Source organism: Camellia sinensis, chromosome 13 (genome assembly GCF_055761805.1).
Source record: "Camellia sinensis isolate YWXY chromosome 13, ASM5576180v1, whole genome shotgun sequence".
In the NCBI taxonomy this organism is placed as follows: Eukaryota; Viridiplantae; Streptophyta; class Magnoliopsida; order Ericales; family Theaceae; genus Camellia; species Camellia sinensis.
Window position 1 is genome coordinate 3,200,111 of NC_138973.1, and position 19,797 is coordinate 3,219,907.

Genomic DNA, 19,797 nt, shown 5'->3' on the forward strand with positions numbered 1-19,797 from the left:
GATGTATTTTTCATGTTTGTTTTAGGATCCTTCCATGTTTAAGGTCTCTAGCTACCACTTGCTTCTTTATCTCTCTTGTATGCCTCTTTCTTGCATAGTATTTTAGGCTTATTTGTAAACTGTTTTGAGCTTCGTTATAAACTATAAAGTGGCTTATTTTGAGCCCTTCTTCAACATTGTTGAAGGGCTATTCACTGTTTGAGGCTTCCTTTTGTCACTTGCCTCTTTATCCCTCTTTTTGCCTTATTTTTGCATGTTTTGTTATCCCCTTGCGCTTGTATTTTTGGGCTCTGGTCCGAACTGTAAATAGTATTATTTTGACCCCCTCTTCATGTTTGATCAAGGGACCTTTTCTATTTGAAGCTCCCTTTTGGCTCTTTGTGTTTAAACCTCTTTTTAGGCCTTATTTTGCATAGTATTTTAAGCTTGCATGTGCACTGTTTTGGGTTTGATCATAAACTGTAAAATACCATGTTTTGGGTCCCTATTCAACTTTATTGAAGGGCCCTCCTATGTTTGAGGCCAGAAACCATCACTTGCTTCTTTGTCTCCCTTTTGGCTCATTTCTTGCACAATGTTTTAGGCCTGTTTTTGTTTAGATCCGTGGCTTGTTGTAAACTGTAAAGTACTTCATTTTGAGCCCCTCTTCAACTTTGTTGAAGTGCTCTTGGCCATTTAGGGCCAGCAGCTGTTACTTGCTTCATTACCTCTCTTACGAGGCCATTTTTGCATGCTAGCTTAGTCCTATTTGCGTCCTTTGTTTGGCCTTGCTTAAAACTGTAAATATGCTTGTTTTGGGACTGTATTGATTCTGTCTTCACACTTCATATTCAAATAATGCATGCTTTGTATAGCTATAGGCCATTGCGTGTGCCTAGTTTTGCGTTTCGGGTTTCATTTCATGCATCGGGTACCATATTGCCATGTTTCGGGGCTGTTTTGCATCATATTTTGGTACTGAAATTTGCATGCTAGTATGCCATATTCCATGCCTTGCCATGTCTTATTAGAGTGGCATTTGGTGCCTTAGGGTCGATCCTCGGTTTGCGTGCATGTGTGCACGCATTTCGAGTGTCTCATTTTTCATCTCATGGACTCCTATGTGAGTGTGGCTGAGGTCCACTCATGTTGGTGTAAGTCCCTTGTGCATTGTGTATGCCACTTCATTTCATAGCATTGTGTATGTTAGGTTGCATGTTAGCGCATTGTGTATGCCATGTTACCTCGTGCATCGTGTATGCCATTTCATAGCATTGTGCATGTTAGGTTGTATCTTAGTTGCATTCATGCATGTCATGCATAATGCATTGTGCTTGGGATAGGAGTTAGCCCGAGCACGGGAAACGAGGTACGTTTCGTACTCCGAGTGACAGAACGTGTCTCAATTCCCAGTCACCGACACTCCGGATTACCCATGATGGAGTTTAGGTTTTGTTGTGTTTATATGTGCATTCATTTCATATTGCGTCGTGCAATTCGACTCCTCGGCCATCATGCATCGAGATGCGTGATTGGTGGCACGAGGATCGAAGCATGCATACATTTGTGAAAATACATTGCCATGCCCCTTTCCTGCTCTCTGTTGCAGCAAATCAAGAATCAGCACTCTTCCGGGGCTTGGCGCGCTTTCCAAAAAATTATTGCAAAACAGAGGCTAACTGGGGCATCGCAGTGGATTTTCGCACAAAGTAACCCGGACATGCATCATTCATCATCCGAAGCAGCGTCGAGGCAGTCCCTAGCTTGCATGCTAGTTTACAGCTTACCTAGTTTAATTTGTTAATTAATTAGGATTTTGTAATTATTTGGACTGTAATATTTATTCGGGACTGTATATTATTTATTCGGACCCTCTGCGGGAGGGCAATGTTGTAATAAGTGTGCGTGTGTGTGATGTATGTCTTCCAACCCCACGTCTTTCTCCCTTTTATTTACCTGCTTATGATGGTTAAATTAGGGCATGTTTCAATTAGCATACAGTATGATAGCCTGTTTGCATTCATTCATCTGTTTTGCATGCACCAGGCTCGGCGCATCATACTAACTGCATTGTATTTTCAATTCCAAATTGAATACATGTTAGCTGTAGCATTTCACATGCCATGTCTAGAATAGCCGAGCCTACTATAGTTGCATTTTTGCATGTGTTGCATTAGGCATTTCTGTATAGTTAGGATCATGCATGGATTTCTAACATAGTTTCTGTTTTGGCTTGGAGTACTCGGTAAGTTTTTATGCTTTTGCAACCTTGCATGCGTGTGAGTGATTGCCATGAATATCATGCTTACCATGAGGCTATATGCTTATGTGATATAACTGCTTGAATGCCTGTGGGTGAAGGTTGGTTATTTGGATTGGAACAATTCATCAACTGTGAGTTTTAAGCCCACTAGATAGTGGCAAAATCATGTTTTCTAAGCCCACCCGAGGGTGGCAAATCCACGTATTAGCCTACTTGCGGGTAGCACCATCAAACCATTTTCAAACAAACAAACATGAAATGTTTTGTTCCAATTCAGGCGATCCAGTCTATACTTGTATGCTGTGCGCATCACATAGTAAATCTAGGCTAATAACCGGAATAAGAACACATAATGTTTTCAAAAATAGATATCATGGTTAGTAGAGGCCGATCTTTGATCGGGCGAGCGGGGGTGCTCACGAAGTGACCTTCCCCAATCGTATCCAAGTTCCCGAGCCGAGGCAACTTTGGTGATGACGGACACGTGGCCTTAGGCAAACGAGTCAGGGTTTCCTAAATTTCCCCAAAATAAAACATTTAGGTGGCGACTCTGTATCTGGCAAAGCAGTCCATGTTTGGCACTTCTTTTCTAAAAAAATCTGTTTTCTCAAAAACGATTTGCCGAATTTGGACTCTTTGGTTCAGACTTAGAACCGTGACAATTTGAGAGTCCGAACTGTAGTGGGCCCAATATCGAACGGAACGGGGGACTCGTTCCTCCCGGGGCGTTCGGGGACGTCTATAGTTTCTTTGAAAGAAAAAATACCATTTCATCGTGTAAAAGTATTGCAAACACTGTGTTCTTGAAATGTTGTGAGTGATTGTGAATTACCTAAAATTTACAAGAGTTTGGGCTTGTGAAGTCTGTGTAAAATCCGTGGAGGATTGCTCCATTTGTAAAGAGGTTTCTTGCACCCATGTGAAGCTAAAAGATAGTAAAAAATCTCAAATGAAGCTTGAGGAGTGGATGTAGGCTTGGTTGAAGCCGAACCACTATAAATCTGTTTGTCTCCTCTTCCCTAATCTCTTTACTTTTCTACTATTGCTATATCTATCTAATATTCATGTGTTAATTATTTGATTTATCTTGTATATTAGTTGTACTTCATTGTTATTTTACTTGATCATTTACTGTTAAATTCATCATTGTGCTTATTAATAATTTGTTGTACTAGTAGTTAATTTTATTGGGGTATTATTAATTTTAATTTGTAGAAACCCAATTCACCCCCCTCTTAGGTTGCTTTTTGGGTAACAATTGGTATCAGAGCCTGGGGCTCTTGTTTAGATTTAACAATCTTGAGTTTTTGATCCATAACAACCATGTATTCTACTTACTCTGCTGTAGGACAAGCTAGCAATAGGTCACCTCTCTTTGATAGTAGTAATTACATTCATTGGAAAGAAAAAATGACTTTGTATCTTCAAGCTACCAATTATGCTTTGTGGCTCATTATCACTAAAGGTTCTAAAATCCCTACCAAGGTAGTAGACTATATTAGTGTGCCTAAACTTGAGGATGAATTTGATAAGCGTGATTATAAACTCCTTCAAGCTAATGCTAAAGCCAAGTTTATTCTTGTGTGTGGACTAGATGCAAATGGGTACAATAGAATTTCTGGGTGTATTACTGCTAAAGAGATTTGGGATAAACTTGAAATCACCTATGAAGGAACTAGCCAAATAAAAAAGTCTCGGATTGACATGCTTATTCATGATTATGAACTCTTTACTATGGAATCATTTGAATCTATTTCTGAGATGTTTTATAAATTTATCAATATTATTAATGCTCTAAAATCTCTTGGTAAATCTTATACTAATGGTGAGCTTGTGAGAAAAATACTTAGGTCTTTGCCAAATGAATGGGAAGCTAAGGTTACAGCTATCCAAGAAGCAAAAGACCTAACAAAATTAGGCGTTGAAGAACTCCTAGGCTCACTCATGGCTTATGAACTTTCAATGATGGATGGCAGCAAAAAGGAAGCCATTTGGGAAGAAAATGATGGAGTAGCCACCTGTGTCTCATGGCTTTTGGAAAATAAGAATTCACTCAAGTTGAGGTAATTTTTAATTATGTAAAACTTGAAAGTGCTTTCAATGAATTATATGACATATTTAGAAATGTTTGTATTGAGAATTCTAAATTAAAAAAATTAGTTACTTCTCTTTCAAATGATGCAGATGTTTTAAAAATGAAAAATGCAACTTTGAAAAATGACTTTTCGTCTATTGCCAATAAGAAAAACATTTTGAAAAACAATGTTGAAGATTTAAACAAAACTCTTGAAAATTTTATAAAAGGAAAAGAAAACCTTAACAAGCTTCTTGGAAATAAAAAAATGTGTTTTTGACAAAGTAAGCATTGGTTTTGATCCTCCTAAACCTTTTATGAGATTAAATGTTCTTGAGACTAATTCTTGTGGATCCAAGAAAGTATGGGTACCAAGAAAGAAATCAAGATATTTTGGAGGTGGAATCTCAAAAAAAACCAAGGACTTCGAGAGGAAATGCACAACAAGAGTGTTCAATCTAAAGAGCAAAATCAACTCCTACAAGAAGAAGAATGATGAAATGAAAATCACCAAGATAAACAATAGAGGTAATATATGGGTAAAGATTCCAAAGAGGTAAATAAAGGTATAACTCCTAACACACCTTTAAGCTTAAAGTTCTATATTATTTAAGGTGTGATTTGTGTACAATAGGTTATGTCTAATCATTGATTTCATGTAACCTAATTGTATTAAATTTGCTAAGTCATGTTCTGTTAGTTTCTTTCAAATATTCATTGAACTAGAAAATGAAAATTATATTATTTTGATGAATGCCTATTAGAATATGAAAGATTCATATATTCATTAACATTTTATATCATGTCATCCATTGCTATGCAAAAGAGATAAGAAGCGATAAATTTTTTTTGTGAGCATACTTTTCACATCTTATAAATGACTTCATACTAATATGTTAATTCATTTTTGAGTCATATCTTTGTAGAATCAATTTTAATGTCATAGCATGTTTTTGAGATGTATACTATCTGTATTTTGAATTCTACATTTGTGATTTCAAGAATATACTCAATATGAAAATTTCATGTTTATATGCTTTACATTGGAATATTTGAATGAGTTGTGAAATTCCTTGATTATGATCCATCAACAATGTCTAAATGAAAAAAAGTATCATACGTTTGTAGAGACGTTGCATATATCCTATTGAATATCTTTTGAATATGAATTATATTGGCATACATCTCATGAAATGCTTTTGATTGATAAATTGTTGAATTAATTGTTTATAACATTCATGTTGTGTTCCATATTGAATAAAATGTTTTATCACACTTGAGCATGTGGATTGAATTGATGAAAATGCCTCTTGATAATGTTATGTGATTAAATAAGATTGTTTCATCATTTCTTAATAAAACAAAGAGCATAACACTATTTTCTTATGCATATTATGCTATGTGCTACAATTTGAAAATTCTGAAAAATAGCATTCCAAACTCTTGTTTGATCATTGAATTATTTTTCACCTTTTGAGTTTGTGATAAGAAGTGATTTGTGCTGTATTTTTATTGAGTAATAGTGATTGTTATATAAATGCTATATTTACACAAAATCATATTAGAAAAAGGTAACACCAACTTAGGGGGAGAAATCATTTTGCTAACATACTTGTTAAACCCTTTTGAGATGAACTCCTCATAAAAGAAAATTGAAGATTGAAAAGCTTCTAACTCATGAACCAAAGGTATGCCTCCTACACTGTCTTAAGCTTTTTAGGTAAAAATTCTATCTTATATCATTTGAGCTAATACTGTTATTACCTTGATATGAAAAAGATTGATTATACTTCATATGATTTGCAATGTATACTCTTTAATGATGCTCTTGCCTAAAAATCATGTCTATGCTTAAAATGTGTACTATATGTTGAAATTCATGATTTTTCTTGGCATATGGATTGCTATACCTTGAACATGCTTCATTTTTTTTTTGGAATTACATTAGCTCCATGAGATTATATTGTATAGCGATCCCGGTATTCCCTTGCTGTATTTGTCGTATTCCGGACCTTGGTTCCGTGGAGTTGGTAGTTGTATCCATCTTATTGTCATCCTTTGATTCCATTACGTGAGTTTTGGAATGTGTTAGGCTTGTTTCGAGCAGGTGGGTTGAGCCTTGGTCTAAAACCTTGTTTCTGTGTTTTGGTTGTTCCGCTCGAGCGGGTCTTTGAGTGCTCGAGCGGATATTGCACACTCCCAGTATTTTCGTGTCCCTGCAAAACTTCTGCAGGTGTGATTTTTACGCTCGAGCGGGTACTCTGGCGCTCGAGCGGGTAGTACCTTTTTGGTGTAAGTTCTAGGATGGGGAAATCCACGCTCGAGCGGATGTGCTTTATTCTTGTGTCTTGGCGCTCGGGCGGGCCTTTTTGCGCTCGAGCGGACCTACTTTTTGTTCTTGACGCTCGAGCGTTATGTTCTCCGCTCGAGCGGGAATGTCGTATATTAGTTAGCAGCTGAGCGTTTTAAATTCACTTTTTACATCCTTTCTCTCTCTTACTTTTCCAAAAAGCCATTTTGAGAGTTCCTCTCACTAAAACCCTAACTTCTCTCTTAGGATTGATCTAGTAAGAGTTGTTTTCTCACCTTGGGCCTTTACAAAAGTTGTGTTGATCGTCGAGGGCTATCCTTTAATCTGAAAATTTCGAGATTTGGAGCATTTCCGTTTCTTCATCTCCTTCGTTGGGACCCATCATTCGAGGTAGGGATAACCTACTCCATCTTATGAACTTTGTCTTTGAATTTTAGCATTTTGATATGTTGGGGGTTGTTGGGTAATTTTGAGAAAGTTTGGGCCTTTGTATAATTTTACAAAAGTTGGGTTTTAAATATATAAACCTATATGCATGTTAGGCATAGAGAAATGAGAACAATGTTGGGACATTGATGAAATGGAACCTTAGGGTTATTTTGTGAATTATGGTAATTTGCCCTAATTGGTTTAATTAATTAATGTATATAATTAATTGAAGAAAACGAGGAATTGAATTGAGAATGTTGGAATTGGGAATATATGGGACTAAAGAGTGTAGTCGAATCTTTATTGCTCATCTAGTTGAAATGTTGATATATTTTCCACTTGTGCATTTATTTCCTGCTTAGAAATAATTGCTTTGGGCTACCGGTGGAGGGTAGTATTGATTGTTGTAGACAATGCATGATGATTAGGCAAACTAAAACTAATCAATTGGATGTGTCATAGAGTATGATAGTTGATAGAATACATTAACTTTATGTGTTAGTTGATTGTGTATATGGCTAATGTGTTTATATGCATTATGGGTAGACAGTTGATAGAATACATTAACTTTATGTATTGATTGATTGCGTATGTGATTCTGTGTTTATATGCATTACTTGTGTATGGGAGGAGATGGGGGATGTACTCCACAGTTTAGGGGAAGATGGGGGATGGACCTCTAAACCGGTTAATGGTTAAGGGAAGATGGGGGATGGACCCAGGGATGCAGCTCATATGCTCTCCCATTGTAGTGATAATACAGCTCATATGCTTATCTGTTGAAGTGTTGATACAGCTCATATGCTTATCTGTTGTAATATTGATATAGCTCATATGCTTATCTGTTGTAGTAGTGATATAGCTCATATGCTTATCTATTGAAAAGTTTGCTTGATTTGATATAGCACTAAAATGTATATCATCATCGTTTGTGAAGCATGGAAGTAGTTTATGTGTTATTGTTACAACACCAAAATGTGTATCCATCTTGAATTTCGAAGATGTTCCAGTGATGAACTATAATCTCATCAAATGTTTTGGCCAGAGTACTGAACCTTGTTTTCAAACTCAAAGTTGAATAAGAAATGGAAGGTGAATTGTAACCTAGACTTGACCATCATGGAATTGTAATAAGATGTAAATGGAAGTATAAGTGTTGACCATTTATCAACTGTTAATCTTTTAGTCATTGTTCATAGTTGGTTTAGTGTATTTCTACTGGGCTGTGGCTCACCCTATATGGGACACCATTTTCAGGTACATGAAGCATGCCACCTCCAAGGACATCGCTTGGGAGGCTAGAAGCAGGCAGACGTTTGTGGTTTGTTACCTTTGTTGTATTACATGTAATCTCAAGCCAAGGGCTTAAATGTGTATTTGAGTTAGTACTCTCCTCTTTGCAACCAAGTGTTAGCTTGGAAAGTTGTAAGCCCATAGGGCATTTGATTCTATTGTTAACATGAGATGCCTCCGGTAAAGAATTACTCTATGAAATAGAACGATGATTGTTTCTTATATCAATGCATGTCTAAATTGATGGGTTTGAATGTTTATTTTTATTGGGGCGTGACATATTGAGTTTAATCTATTATGAGCAATATTCGGTATTCTACATAATGCTTGAGTTATGATTGTTAAATCTTCTAGATTGTATATTAATATCCTTGGAAGATTGTATGTTGGTATTATTTTGACATCCTATTTGATATTATTGACGAGAACATTTCAGTAATGAGCTTTCATTTATCATATCTCCTATTGATTTTGCCAAATGAAACAAGGGAAAGAATTTAAACTTGATTATTTTTTAAAATCCTCTCAGTTTCTATTCTGGTTTTTATATCAAACTTATGGGCTTGCACCTTCACATGTTACTATTTTTTTTTGGCCCATTATTGTCAAATGGTATGAGCTTCAATTGTATGATCATTATGTGCTATCATTGTTTTTGGTATCATAAAGCTACCTTGAAATGGATGATTATTTGTGCTATAATGAGACTTACATTCTTTTATCTTATATGTTGTACCATACTCCCTCCTTGTGCTTGATTTTGTTGAAAATATCATCGGTGGAGAAAAAGAGACTTGATTGTTTTAGTATCTCTAATTATTTTAGTATCTCTATGCTTTTGGTATCTTAATTCTTACAGCATGACCTTTGAGCTGATTAGTTGTTGATAATGTAAGAGGAAGGTCATTTTCCTCAAGGAATAGTGACTTGAACTTTAGCTCCATATTTATGCTCTTGCTTGGCAACCTTGTTTGATCTATGCACTGTTATGTTTATTATTGCCTTGAGATTGGTATGCTCTTGCTAAGAAATTGAGAATTAGATCTTGCTCAAATGCTTCTCATATACTCATTAACAATTTGGTCTATCATTATTTTTTTTTTTGTTTAGGCTTAATTTTCTTATTTTTTTCTCTGCTTTTTAATTTCATTTTTCAGTACTTACACATAAACACAACAACAAATCAAAATACAAATATTTACATAACAAAACCAAAAAAACCCTTCATTTTTTTTTGGTCATACGTCGATCACAATAAACATTAAAAAAAAAAAAACCTTCATTTTTTTTCCGGCCACACGCCGATCTTACTTACTCATCTCTTCCATCGTTTTGTTCTTCTTTTTATCACCTTGAGCGACCCTTAACGCCCCTGCCCCCATGCTTTCATCGAGAGTAACGACTCCCCGTTGACTATCAAAGGCCAAGAACGATGTTGCTCCAAATCGAGCCATGGAGGTGGTCTTCCATTTAAGCTCTTTATTTTTGGCCTTCAGTGCGCCTATTTCTGCTCGCACATCCTTGTACATGGGCTAAAGTAGAGAGAGTTGGGCGTTGACCTGATGGAGCTCACTCGTCCTGTTCTGTAATCAGTGAGCCAATTTTGTGACTGCAGTCACCGTCTCCATACAGGACGTCAGTGTGAATGATTGGCTTCAATGTCTGATTGAGCTGCCATGATTTGCTCAATCGACATCATAGGAAGGTTAGGCAAAGGAATGACAGGAAGAGTAGGAGTAAGGGCACTCGGTCCAGCAGAGCTTGTGGGATCATTCAGGTCCGGAAATAGAGTGAAGGGATGGGATGAGGAAGCCACGGTCTAGAGGTGAAAGGTGTAAAAGAAATGAGTTGTAGAGAAATAGAAGCAAACAGATTGAGGTTTGGCCTCCTCTGTTCAGTTTTTTTTTTTTCTCTCGATGAAGAAGAAGAAACAGACGAGAGTAGTGAAGAAGAGATAGAAGAGAGTGAGGTGAAGAAGAAGAAGCAGATGAGTGTAATTAAGAAGAAGGCTGAAGAGAAGAGGCTGAAGAAAAGAAGACAAGGAGGGCGAGATAGCCGAGGCGAGCGGTAATCGAGGAGAGCTACTTTTGTCGACCAATGAAGCAAAAGTCAGGCCGCGTGGCAACCGCATTTTGCGAAAAAAGAGAGACGCGATTTTCGACGGAAAAGAGAGACACGTGCGAATCGTATATATATGTATATATATGTTTTGAATTGTATAGATGCCATTTATCACTATTATTTTCCTCCTCATCCTCCAGATTCTGAGTCATAATTTCCTTTTGATAATGTCACAGGGGGAGAAAATTATATGATGTTATGTATTATGGTATTATTTTCAAACTAATCTGATGTTATGTATTTATAGTTTGATATCTTAATCTTATATCATGTTATTGATTAAACCTTATTTATTACACATGTGCTAACCTATGTATTTAGAAATGAATTCAAGGAGCATGACTTGAGAGGGAGCCCTTGGTACTCCCAAATCAAATCAAAACATCATTGTGTGTCATCATAAAAAATGGGGAGATTGTTAGACTTATTTATTTTGATGATTTATTTAATTATGTTTTAATTTATTTGGAAGAGAAAAATAGAATCAAAATTTATTTTGATGATTTATTTGAAAGAGAAAAATATAATCAACATTTATTTTGATGATTTTATGTTTTAATAAAATCAATATTTATTTTGTCTCATTATTTCTCACCTAAACATTTATCCTAAATGTTGTTAGAATGTATTTAATATTTGATTAAATCAGGAGTTCAAATAACCCAAAACAAAGATTCAAACAGCCTAGCACAGCAGCAGACCAAAAGATTCAAAAGGTTCAAGTGGAAGATATTCAAATTAGTAATGATGGAAGTACAACGGCTATAAAGGTTCAAAAGGTTCAAGTAGAAAATATTCAAATTTGTAATGATAGAGTGGAAGATATTCAAATTGGTAATGATGGAAGTACAACGGCTATAAACGGCTATAAAGATTCAAAAGGCCAAAAGGTTCAAAATGTTCAAGTGGAAGATATTCAAATTTGTAATGATGGAATGGAAGATATTCAAATTGGCAATGATAGAAGTACAACGGCTATAAATTCAAATGACTACAATGGCTATAAATTCAAATAAATACAACGGCTATAATTTTTATTATATATACCAAAGTCTCTAATGTAAACAAGTTACAAAAAAATCTGAAAATATTTTTTGATTTATAATCACTCACATCTATTTTTAAAAATTATACACTGAGCCTTATAGCTTTAAGCACATCTTTCATATGTGAGATTTAAAGAAAAATCAAAATTTCATTTTATATATCTATCTTTGAGAAATATTTATTGTAAGCTTTCTTTGAAAGCAAAAATACCATTCCATCTTGTAAAAGTGTTGCAAACAATGTGTTCTTAAAATCTTGTGAGTGATTGTGAATCACCTAAGATTTGCAAGGGTTTGGGCTTGTGAAGTGTATGTAAAATCCGTGGAGAATTGCTCCATTTGTAAAGAGGTTGCTAGCACCCCTGTGAAGTTAGAAGATAGTGAAAAATTTCAAGTGAAACTTGAGGAGTGGATGTAGGCTTAGTTGAAACCGAACCACTATGAATCTGTTTGTCTCCTCTTCCCTAATCTCTTTACTTTCCTACTACTGCTATATATATCTAATATTCATGTGCTAATCATTTGATTTACTTTGTATGTTAGTTATACTTCATTGTTATTTTGCTTGATCATTTACTGCTAAGTTCATCATTGTGCTTATTAATAATTTGTTGTACTAGTAGTTAATTTTATTGGGGTATTATTAATTTTAATTTGTAGAAACCTAATTCACCCCCTCTCTTAGGTTGCTTTTTGGGTAACACCAGCCTATACCCGGGTCGAGGTGGCACGATCTAGGGGGTCTCTAAGACTCGGCAATATTTGCGGCAAGGCGTTCTCTTGGACTATCCCTGACCCTTCTGCGATAGGGCGTCCTCTGGGACTACCGCTGACCCCTTGGGATGATTGGGGATCATTGGTTAGGTGTGGCTAAGAAGAAAGGTCTGCCGAGAGGTTGATCTTCTCTTCGGGATTTTTCTCATCCTCGAAGAGGTCACCTCCTCAGACAAGGTGGTTAGAGAGAATATTCCCTATGTGCCTTGCACATAGGCTCCATCCTACATCATGAGGTGCCTATAAATAGCACCCACTCGTAGCTTTACAAGGGATGGATTTTGGAGAGACAACTATTGGGAAAGAACTAATTTCCTTTCTCCATTATCTACCTTGAGAGTGAAAGTGGGAGATCCATATGAGAGCCTTGCCATTATTCTCTCTCTAGCTACTTTGTCTTCTTCTCCACCCAATCTCTTATCTCCATCATCTCTTTGCTTTTGTGTTCTTAGTTGTGACTATTGAAAAATCTAAGCCTCTCACCATTTCTAGAGAATTTGAATTTTCTTCAAAGATCTTCGAAGATCTTCGAATTTTCCAACAACGTTCTTCAACCCCCTTCATACACACTCTAATGAGATCAACGTGGCCTAATAAAATAAATAAAGAAGAAAAAAATGATGAGATTTTTAGTTTTAGAATATCAAATCTAACTTACTAAATATAATTTGACAACTTACCATGCTGAACAATTCTTTAAATATTAATGAATAGGCAAAATTCGAGAAAGAATAGTCATATTGATAGTTATGACTTAATTATACACATTGTGATATTAATTATGACTTGATTATACATATTGTGGTGTTAGTTATGATATATTTTTATTATAATCCAAAAACATTTTAGTTATACTTTAGTGGTGTCAGGTTATTAGTCATTTTCTTAAGTTATGACTCTCGTATAAGTGAATTATGTCATAAATTGCATATGATATAAGATTACATTCATAACATTATTCTAAATAATTTCGACTTGAATAAACAAGCAAGAATTAACCATTATCAAAATTATAACTACTATTATCTTATTTTAGTCACTCCAATGGACTATCTATTAAAATAGTTACTTTAACAAAATTCTTCAAAACTAGCGACATTTGAATAGGTTTGGTAGGCTCTTTAAAAAAAATTTTGTGTATAGATAGATAAAATAAAGAGTAACATTTGAATAAATAGATTAAAAAAAATATAGACAATTTATTATATTTTAACTAGTAAAAAATGAATAGTATAGTTGAAATTGCTCTAAACTTGGTGTATTAGTGTAAATCACACCAAAATGAATCCAGTCAAAACATTTTAAATTCGAAATACTTTTTGTGAGTAGGAAGCACTACTAAGAAATGATATCATAAATACATTTTTGAGAGATTTTACATTATTTTGTTTCCAATGTTTTTGGTCTCTAATCACTTGTGTGAATGCACCATAAACTCACCCTTTGACCTTCCATTTCTCCTTTATTTGCTTCTTCTCTCCTTTGTCACCCTCAGCCTAGTTAAAAAAGTCAAAAAATCACTATAAGTTGTCACATCACTATCTTTATTTTTCTACACATTTTTTCGTAAAATGTCAAAAAATTACTAAAATAATTTATTCCCAAACGAGGCCTAATCATCCCCACTATCTCCCTCTCTCAAAATTTTAGTAATGGCAGCCATTTTTAATTCATCACTGGGCATTCTTTTGCTTTATTCAACTTTCAATACTTAATTGGCCCCATTTGGTAGAGCTATGGAAAAGTGATTATAACTTATAACCTAACAGCTTATAGCTTATAGTTATGAACATAAGCTGATTTTTGACTTATAAATCAAGCTTCTTCTCCCCCACTCAAAGAATAAGTTGATTTTTGACTTACAAAAAGCTATAAGCTGTATTGTTAAGCTGAACCAAACACATCAAAATAGCTTAAATTAAACTAAAAACTAAAATAAGCTGGAAATAAGTCCTACCAAACAAGGCCATTGTCCCATTGCAGCCCAGACTAGTGGCAGTAGTGGTGATGTTGGTGGTGGTTTCACCGCCGAACTCATCCCCCGCGACTCTCCACTCTCTCCACACGACAACCCATCCACCAAGAAGTTGAACCGCCTTGTCAACTCTTTTCGTCGCTCATTTTCTTGCGCCAGTCACTTCAAGCAGACCTTAAAATCTTCGACTGATAGTATCCAATCCCAAATTGTTGACGCCAGTAGAGAGTACGTCATGAAGTTATCCATTGGAACTCCACCTGTTCCATTGTTCGGGATTGTCGATATAGGTAGCGATCTTACCTGGACACAATGCAAGCCTTGCACTCAGTGGAAATTAATTATTTTATAAATTATTTATGTATGAATAAATTGAAATTTAGGTTGTATTAATCTTACTAAGTTTTTAAATATTTGATTATGTTGGTGTTTGCTGATGCTGACAGTGTAGGTTTAATAACTAACCTATGAATAGAATATGTATATTCAATTTTCATTTACATTTTTCAAGATCCGAACACAGCATTATTGTGTTTCTGCCCTTCATCTGGTTAGTTTCTTGCACAAGTGCCTTCTTGTCTTACCAAAAAGGAAAGCTTAAAAAAAAAAAAAAAAAAAGAAGATGGGCATGTGACCTTCCCAAGAAGGTTGGTCATTAGTGCAGCAAATTGTTGGTTCAAAAATGTTGATTTTGATAATTTAGTTTTTAGTTTTCTTTGAAAATTTGGTGGTAGAAACACCATCCTCAGCCCTTCTAGATTATCCAGGAGCTTCTAGACTAAAGTTGCCAGAAGAAAAAAAAAATGTTAAATTTATGTTAATTCGGCCTTTCAACAAAGAAGAATGCTTGTTTTTGTTGTTAATTCATGTTAAAGCAGATACTAAAGTTCATATGCATCAATTTTCTTTACACTATGTACGTAGACATGGTTCATCTTGCATTTTCTCTGACCTCCAGGGAAATCCTCTTTACACATCCCCCATTCGCCAACTTTCCCCACACTAGCACAATTTGGAAGACAGAGGGAGAGAGCATGCAAAGGATTAGGGGGTGTGGAGAATGGCTTTCATCCTAAGCCTCGAACAATTTTCTGCACTTTAACAACTATTCAAACTCAAGTTTTGCTTTAGTTTACATACCCATACAACAATGTTTGTTTATGAACTTCAATTCATTAACAACATGAGCATATATTTATCCAAAACAGGTAACAACAAAGCCAACCAAAATATATTTATGTCAAAATTGTGAGGCTTGTATTTTCTCCAAACCTTAGGAAGTCATTGTAATTTACCCATGTTCATTGAATAGCTCTAAATACATACTGATTTTCTTGGACTGCTATTTGTCCTCAATAATTTGCATTCATCCTCAATAATTTGCATCAATACTCGGCAAAATTTCAATGTCAGAAGCATTCATCTAAAAGCTGCCCATTTTGATGGTTCAACAACCTTTTCAGTATTCCTATCCTACTGCTCTCATTTGCATCCTTCATCACCCTCTTTAGCACTATATGTACTTACCTCCACTGCACACATACTTTACTATTCTGTTGAAATAATACAAAAGCTTCAATTTAAAAATTCATGAACTTTCACTTCCCATATTTATATTCTTTGATTGTGATACCTGAACCTTAATTTAGATTGGAGACATTTGTTAATAATATTTGATTCCACATAAACACAATACCTACCTAGGCCCTGAAAACAAAATTAGGCAATCCGTATTCATTTTGTGTTTCAATAACTCTCCTGATCACTAAGAAAAATTAAGCAAATGATAACGAAGATGAAATGGGAAATTGATTTTAGAATAGGAAAACAAAAATGAAATAGGAAATTGATTTTAAAACAAAGATGAAATGGGAAACAACCTCACTCCTCAAATCTGAGGCATCACCAAGGATAACTATGAACACAAACAAAATAAATATTTCTTCGTATTAACATATTGAAACAACTAGAATCCTTTACAACATTATGTAATTGATAACAGAGATCAAAAGAGAATAATATATCAAGAAAACCATATACTATTTTATATTTAAATAAAATAAAAATTTGAACAAGGTTATGCCATGACAACCATATTTATTTGGGGTTCTCGTTGTCACTTAGCTCATCTTCAATGTCTGAAATATTCATTCTCGCAGACCCCTGCTTCGCCCATTTCACAATTTTCTCGGCTTCACGATTGATTTTCTCTTCCTCCTTCATTGCCTTCTTTAGAATTTTCTGTTGCTCTTTCGCTGAAAAAATATTCAAATCCGACAGGAACCCCTCGCTATTCCTCCCCCAATCAACATCAACTCCAATTTCCTTGCTATTTTTCCTGGAAACCCTTTTGGGAGAACACCAGAAACAACCTGTTTTCTTAGGTGGTGATGGAGAATCAAAAAAAATTGGAGAATCAGAAGGGAATAAGAATGATCCAGATCGTGATTTTGGTTTCGAACCTATTTTCCCATCTGGGCTTTCCTTCAAAGTTGAGAAATTCCCATTTCCAGCAGATGAATTCGACGATTTTGAAACAGAAGAACCAGACCCAGAACTCAATTTCGGCTTCAAACCCTGTTGTTGCTCATTTGGGTCTTCATCAGACAGTGAGTGTAACTCGGGTTTGCCTTCAACTGAGCTATCGAATTGGGGATTGATAGGTTTAACAGAGGGAAACTGTGAATTGAAGCTTGAAGAAGAAGGGTTGTTCTTGTGATTGGAAAGAGTGGGAGACGTTGATTTTGTGGTGGTTGTTGGTAAGGACTTAAGCCTGCGGAAACGAGTCTCGAGGTGAGACGGAAGAACAGAGTCGGAAGTGAAACCAGAGCAGTTAATGGCGGCAATCTGTTCAAGAACGGAGTGATCCATTGCTTGACTGAGGAGCTCTTCCACTGCACTCTCATCACTACTATCTGAAAGTTCCGAAAAATCTGCCATTGCACAGAGAGAGAGAGAGTTTGGTGGCCCCTTTGGGGTTCTTCTGGTTATAGAGGTATAACGGTCATATTTTTTTCAAGGCCGGTGGGACCCACTGGCACTGCCGGGACCCACTTCATTTTTGAGAAGAAAATTGTTTAAGAGGTCTGTAACAATGAGCTCTAATTTCAATTTAGGGTTAGTTTAACATAAATTAAATAATACAAAAAGTTAAAAAGTTATTATTTTATTTAAGTCACATCATTTTATTTAAATTATATCACTTCTTTAACGCATCATATCAAACCCAACTCAAATCCAACCAATATAAGCCAATAAGTCCAAAAATGTACTTTTTTAGAACATCCCAAACTAACCCTTAATTTTTGTTTTTTTTTTTTTTTTATTTCTTGTACTGCCCAGTTCATTAGAGTTGGCTTATTGCTCTCTTTTTAGTAGTATGTATCACTACTATTTTGAAAAATAGTTAAGAGCACTAAGAGTGGTGCTCTAATAGTAGCACTAATAATGTGGTAGTGGATTTCGCCTACTGCCTATGCCTTTTCTTTTTTTTTTTGATTCCCAATACATTAGTGTTATTAGTGGTCTTTTTTTTTAGTAGTATAAATTATTATTGCTTCATTTTTTTATGCCAAGAAAAATTATAAAATATTTTTGGAGAATTAATACTAGGGATCCTAAATGTTTTATTAATATTTTTATTAAATATCTTTCATAAGTGTGAGACTCGTATGAGACTCACATGGTGTGAGTCTCATACTCATGTAAGACATTTAATAGAAATGTTAGTAAAACATTTGGAGCTCAAATGAGTGTAAGATCCACATGTAATCCACAAGGTGTGGGTTCTACCGCCCAAGTAAAATATTTGATAGAAATATTAATAAAATATTTACCCAAAGTACTAAAGGGCAATTTGGAAAGTTAGATAAAAATTAGCTTTTAACTTTTAACTCATTTTTGGTGACATCACCTCTCATATTTTTTATACATAAAATGACAAAAAAACTCAAAAAAAACTAAAAAAATAATTTTTAAGCAACTTTCCAAATCAACTCTCAAGTATTCATACTTTCTAACTAATCATTATTTATCATGCATTCTCAAACTTCTCAATCACCCAAATGTGTTTTCCAAAATGAAGCATGAGATAAATGGTGAGTCCCACTTTTTATCCCAAGTATTACATACAATTTTTTAGATGTGCATTATGCTTAATTCTCAAATATAATGATGTGATAATCAATTAGCATATTTAAAATTATTTTCACTTTCATATCTTTTTTAATTATTAACAAATCATTTCTCTTATATAACAATAAATATAAAAATGAATCTAAAAAATAAATTTGTATATTATTTTCCTTTTACAAGACTATGATATATTAGTTGATGGATGGAAAATATAAAAATATATTTTAGAATGTGTAACAATTATTTCAATTTTTTAAATATTGAGAGATACCCTTCCTTTTATATAGTAATTTATTGAAAATATAAAATATATATATTTGTTATTGTGAGTACTATAGTATAACATAGAACTTGTTAAATTTTGTGTATAATTGAAATACTTGATATATTTGATAGTGTTCTTAATATTATTGTTAAATAAATTTAGTAAAAATATAATTTTGTTTATAGGTCAGGCCAAAGATAATTCATTGGCTATCATTAAGATACACAAAATAATTAAAATTTCAATACAACTTTGATGCATTTTAATATATTTTTATATTTTTTTAATACATATTTAACAATATTACTGATAGGCCTTTGAGCTATCATTAACATTGTCAATCAGTGTTTGTTATTGTAGAAGATTACATATAACTTTTTGGACAATTTCGTGAGGAAAAAAAAAAAAAAAAAAAAAAACCAAATCAAATTCTTTGTTTGATATGCTGAGTATCTGACTAATTACCACGTAGGCGCAAAGAAAATGATAATGGAATATCCATTGAATCCCATGTAATTGGTGGCATGCCTTCTCTTTTTTTTTCCCTTTTTTTTTTATAACAAAAATGAAGTGAGAGACAAAATTTGACAAACAAGTCTCTTCGAGCCGGATAATGTTGAAATCAAGCTAAAATGTTTGACAAACTGAATTTAAGGTCACGAATTTAACATATAGTTCATTTCCAAGCAGTTTTTCTTTGGATTTCAATTTTTTTTTTTTTTTTTTTTTTCATGGCATGTAGGGGTTAAGACTTTTTTTTGCACATTTACACTTTATCCTAAATCTCATTTTAATCTTTTCTTTTTTAATTGAACAATTAGAATAAATTACTAACTTCCCCTGAGACCATACAAGTTGAGATCCTGTATAGTTGCACCATAGAGATAATAGACAAGGAAGGTTTCCACAATTATTAAAAACCTGAGGGAGGTCGGTGTAATTAATCCTTTAATTTCCACAATGTTAGAAAGGGGTAATCAAGGGCAACATTGACATTTTAATCACTAAGGTTGCTGCTATCATCTTATTATTCTGTTGGCCATTCTAATGAATGAAAAATCTTACTAATATTTTCGAAAGTCAAAAAACTCGGTATAAATAAGTATATGAAGTAGACCCTTATAATTAAAAAT

At 34.4% G+C, this 19,797-nt stretch overlaps 1 protein-coding gene across 2 annotated transcripts; it reads right to left on the minus strand.

Moving 5' to 3' along the window:
- Nucleotides 1–16,183: 16,183 nt before the first annotated feature.
- On the minus strand, nucleotides 16,184–19,077 carry LOC114267589 (uncharacterized). Of its 2 annotated transcripts, XM_028208636.2 has the most exons (2): nucleotides 16,728–17,282; nucleotides 16,184–16,612 (listed from the first exon to the last, which is right to left on the minus strand). In XM_028208636.2, the coding sequence occupies exons 1-2, from the start codon at nucleotides 17,203–17,205 to the stop codon at nucleotides 16,533–16,535; spliced, it is 558 nt and encodes a 185-aa protein (XP_028064437.2). In that variant the 5' UTR covers nucleotides 17,206–17,282; the 3' UTR covers nucleotides 16,184–16,532. The 2 variants fall into 2 exon arrangements, with proteins under 2 accessions (XP_028064437.2, XP_082757379.1); XM_082901253.1 differs by having other exon boundaries at nucleotides 16,184–19,077.
- Nucleotides 19,078–19,797: the final 720 nt, after the last annotated feature.

Coding starts and splice junctions, on each gene's coding strand:
- LOC114267589 (XM_082901253.1), bottom strand. CDS start 17,205: ATGGCAGATTTTTCGGAACTTTCAGATAGTAGTGATGAGAGTGCAGTG.